Below are 3081 nucleotides of genomic sequence, written 5' to 3'. Positions count from 1 at the left end.
AGAAAACCCCTGTGGGCCCTCATGCTTTGTGCTTCCATCAAATGAGGTCTTGGTCATTTGTTTTGACAACCTTTACCAGACTTGACCCAAATGTTCAGTTTATCGGCAGAGAGCTTGCTGTTTAGAGAGAGAAAAAGAGACACATTAATATCAACAGTACTAAACAAGACTCAAAAACAAAACAAAACCAGCAGATGCTTTTAAGTCAAAAGTACTGTAAATAAGATTTATTTGTCCAACATTTCTCAAAGGCCATTTACCTAAAACAGTATGTGTTCAGAGTTATGTACACATTTACACATTTTTTTCCACGTACAGCAGATTTTTCTGAGTATGTTAAATATACATTCCAACAATATATACAAGTTATAATTCTTAGACTGTTAAACTTGTGTTTGCATAAACGAGAAGCTATTGTCAGCCCTTAAAAATGCTGCGGGAGCTATGCTGACAGGATCAGCAGCTACAGATGTTGTGGAGTAGTGATGAAATAGGATCACAAATACCATTTGATACCGATACTACCTTTAAAAAAATACCAGGCCACGATGGCAGCCGCTTGTCCAGCCTCTTCCCCTTCCACCAGCAGAATCCACTTTAGCATAAAGAAAAATAGGTGGCGCTAAATGAAAGTATTCTTTTGTACAGGGGTGCAGGTTCACAAAGAGATTAGTTCTACAAAAACTGAACATACAAAAAAATTGTCTTCCGACAGATTATTGCTTTTCCAATTTGAGACGATATAAGATCACTCTTTGTGGACCCGCACCTTTATCTTAACATCTTAAGATTAAAGATAAAAGACAATTAAGAGTAAAACCTAATTAACTTTAATCAAGTTATTTCCTATAACAACAATCCATATGGAAAAGACGTGCTCAAAAACTAGCAGGAAAATAAAGTTATAGAAACAAAAACACTGGCGTCGCGGCTGAATGCTATACCCTGTGAAATAAAACAAAACAGAAAATGTCTGTTCTTGTCTGATCCTTACCATGGAGTCAAGCAGACAAAGGCGTTCTGAAAGCCACTCATCCCGCATGGTGGATCAACCAATTACCTAGAAGAAACTGTCAACAAGGTTTAGCAGCAACATGAACTCCATCATCACACAAAAACACATGCACAGTTCTTAGGTAATTAATCAATTCAAAGCGTTCATCCAGCCTCAAGTTCAGCACACTGAGCCCCATCAAGCTCAGTCTCAATATCTGAAAACAAAGAGAAGTACTTGACCCTACATTTTGAGCACCGTGCTTGCACTCTCTGCACACTTGGTGCAGAACTCCACTGAGACATGATTCTTGTCCACATGAAGACACACGCCACCAGATGTTTCTTTTTCCTCCACTCTGGCCCATTTCCTGGGCAGGGCGTAGTCGTGCTCGTTTGAGTTGGGCCCCTGGAAAAGTGAGGAAGATAATTTCATCCCATTCACACCGCTCAGCCTGGACAAGAGCTGGGCTAACATGCTCTCATTTGCCAGCACAGCCCTCAAGTACCTGGTTTCATCTTCCAACTCTTCCACTCTCTTGGTCAGCTGAGAATTTTCTATTTTGAGCGTGCTATTTTCCGTTGAAAGCATGCCGATCTTCTGCTCCAAGCTATTGACATATTCCTTCTTCTTGAGACGATTTAATCTGGCAGCGATTGCATTTTTGTTAGTCACGTGACTTGACTGTTTTTGCCTGCTGTTCTGGGAGTCAGAGGAATATCTCTCAGGAGATGAGGCAGTTGAAGCTTCAAGCCCGGAGTCTCCATCTTTGGTGTTGTACACACAGAGATCAGCCAAATCAATATTGAAGAGCGAGGATGAAGCATCTCTGTCTAGTGTCCATTTTAAGTCTTCAAACAGGTCATCAAGCTCTACTCCAGCAGCATCCACATCTTTAACTCGGAATCCGTCACATGGAATCGGAAGATCTTTCATACTTTCCACATCTACCGCCTCAACCTCTGGAGACTGCACTTTTGTGTTGGTGACAGTGCGACTTCTTCTAGTGATCATTGTGGTTTGTCAGCTGGACTGCAAGAAACCTGTCCACAAAGACCTGAACATGTAAAGACAGAAACATACAATTATGTTGGCGTAGATTTGATTACCAAACAAAGGTAATACAGTAAACACAGGCCAATGAACAATAACTAATTTACAACTGTACAGAATAATCCAAACATTTATAAAATTGTCGGCATAGTGTTTATTTTCTACCAAACTAATATGAAAGACGTTTAGAGTATTTTCCCGTTTGGGCTCGAAAAATAATTCACTCCTATTAAATCACTTATGAACCACTTCGTGTTAGGTACTGGCACATTCTCCTTACAGGCGCGCTGAGATATCTATTGCTTAAACGTAATAGGAACTTATAATGGCCTCTTGCTAAGCTAAGGCCTAGCTTTACCTAGCCTCTTGCTAAGCTAAGGCTCAGCATTAGCTTCACCTACAATAGGTACTTTTTACAGTAAGTGCTCGACAACACACCACAGAAAGTCGTTTGTTCAATATAAAGATACATTTCCGCATTATCGCAACATTCGCAGATTGAGATACCAAATAATAACATCATCACAAATATTAAGGGCTCTGTCAGCAAGCTCACTATAGTTCTATAGTGAGCTTGCTGACAGAGCCCTGGTTGTCCTAAAACCACGTTCGCCTTACCGCCAAGCTAATATTCGTAAAATACGGTTAGCTTTGATTTAATCAGTAATGTTCTGATACATTGAAAGAGAGAGTAAAATATATCCAAGACATACAGTCTAATTCATTTGAAAGTTGAAGTATAAAACGTCCTCTTTTACCGTCCGCTCACATGCTTCTTAGCTGCGGCTAGCCTTGCTAAAACACTAAGGCTCTAACTCATAATGACGCAGCACACTAGTTCTTCAACCGTGTACTTACCTCCCTTTTAGGGAAAACGGCAATAAATGCTTTTGGTATATCCGTTGATTAAATTACCAAGATTACAGATTGCTTATCTGTTTCCTTTTTCTGAAGAATCCGAAATTTTAAACAGAAAACAACACAGAGCAGTCCAAAGAGTGTAACCGAATACCTTCACAGTCAGTTCAGACGAC

At 40.1% G+C, this 3081-nt stretch overlaps 1 protein-coding gene across 2 annotated transcripts; it reads right to left on the bottom strand.

Moving 5' to 3' along the window:
• Positions 1-212: 212 nt before the first annotated feature.
• crebzf (CREB/ATF bZIP transcription factor) lies at positions 213-3081 on the bottom strand. Of its 2 annotated transcripts, XM_085258952.1 has the most exons (4): positions 2906-3081; positions 1242-2051; positions 995-1070; positions 213-595 (listed from the first exon to the last, which is right to left on the bottom strand). In XM_085258952.1, the coding sequence occupies exons 2-3, from the start codon at positions 2006-2008 to the stop codon at positions 1061-1063; spliced, it is 777 nt and encodes a 258-aa protein (XP_085115078.1). In that variant the 5' UTR covers positions 2009-2051; positions 2906-3081; the 3' UTR covers positions 213-595; positions 995-1060. The 2 variants fall into 2 exon arrangements, with proteins under 2 accessions (XP_085115078.1, XP_085115080.1); XM_085258954.1 differs by having other exon boundaries at positions 995-2051.

The sequence above is a fragment of the Mchenga conophoros genome, linkage group LG20, assembly GCF_057382185.1.
Source record: "Mchenga conophoros isolate Kocher_MC1m ecotype Shallow Benthic linkage group LG20, M_conophoros_male_GT1.1, whole genome shotgun sequence".
Classification (NCBI taxonomy): domain Eukaryota; kingdom Metazoa; phylum Chordata; class Actinopteri; order Cichliformes; family Cichlidae; genus Mchenga; species Mchenga conophoros.
The sequence above is the reverse complement of the archived record's forward strand: the minus strand, read 5'-3'. Positions and strand labels throughout refer to the sequence as shown.

Coding starts and splice junctions, on each gene's coding strand:
- crebzf (XM_085258952.1), bottom strand. CDS start 2,008: ATGATCACTAGAAGAAGTCGCACTGTCACCAACACAAAAGTGCAGTCT.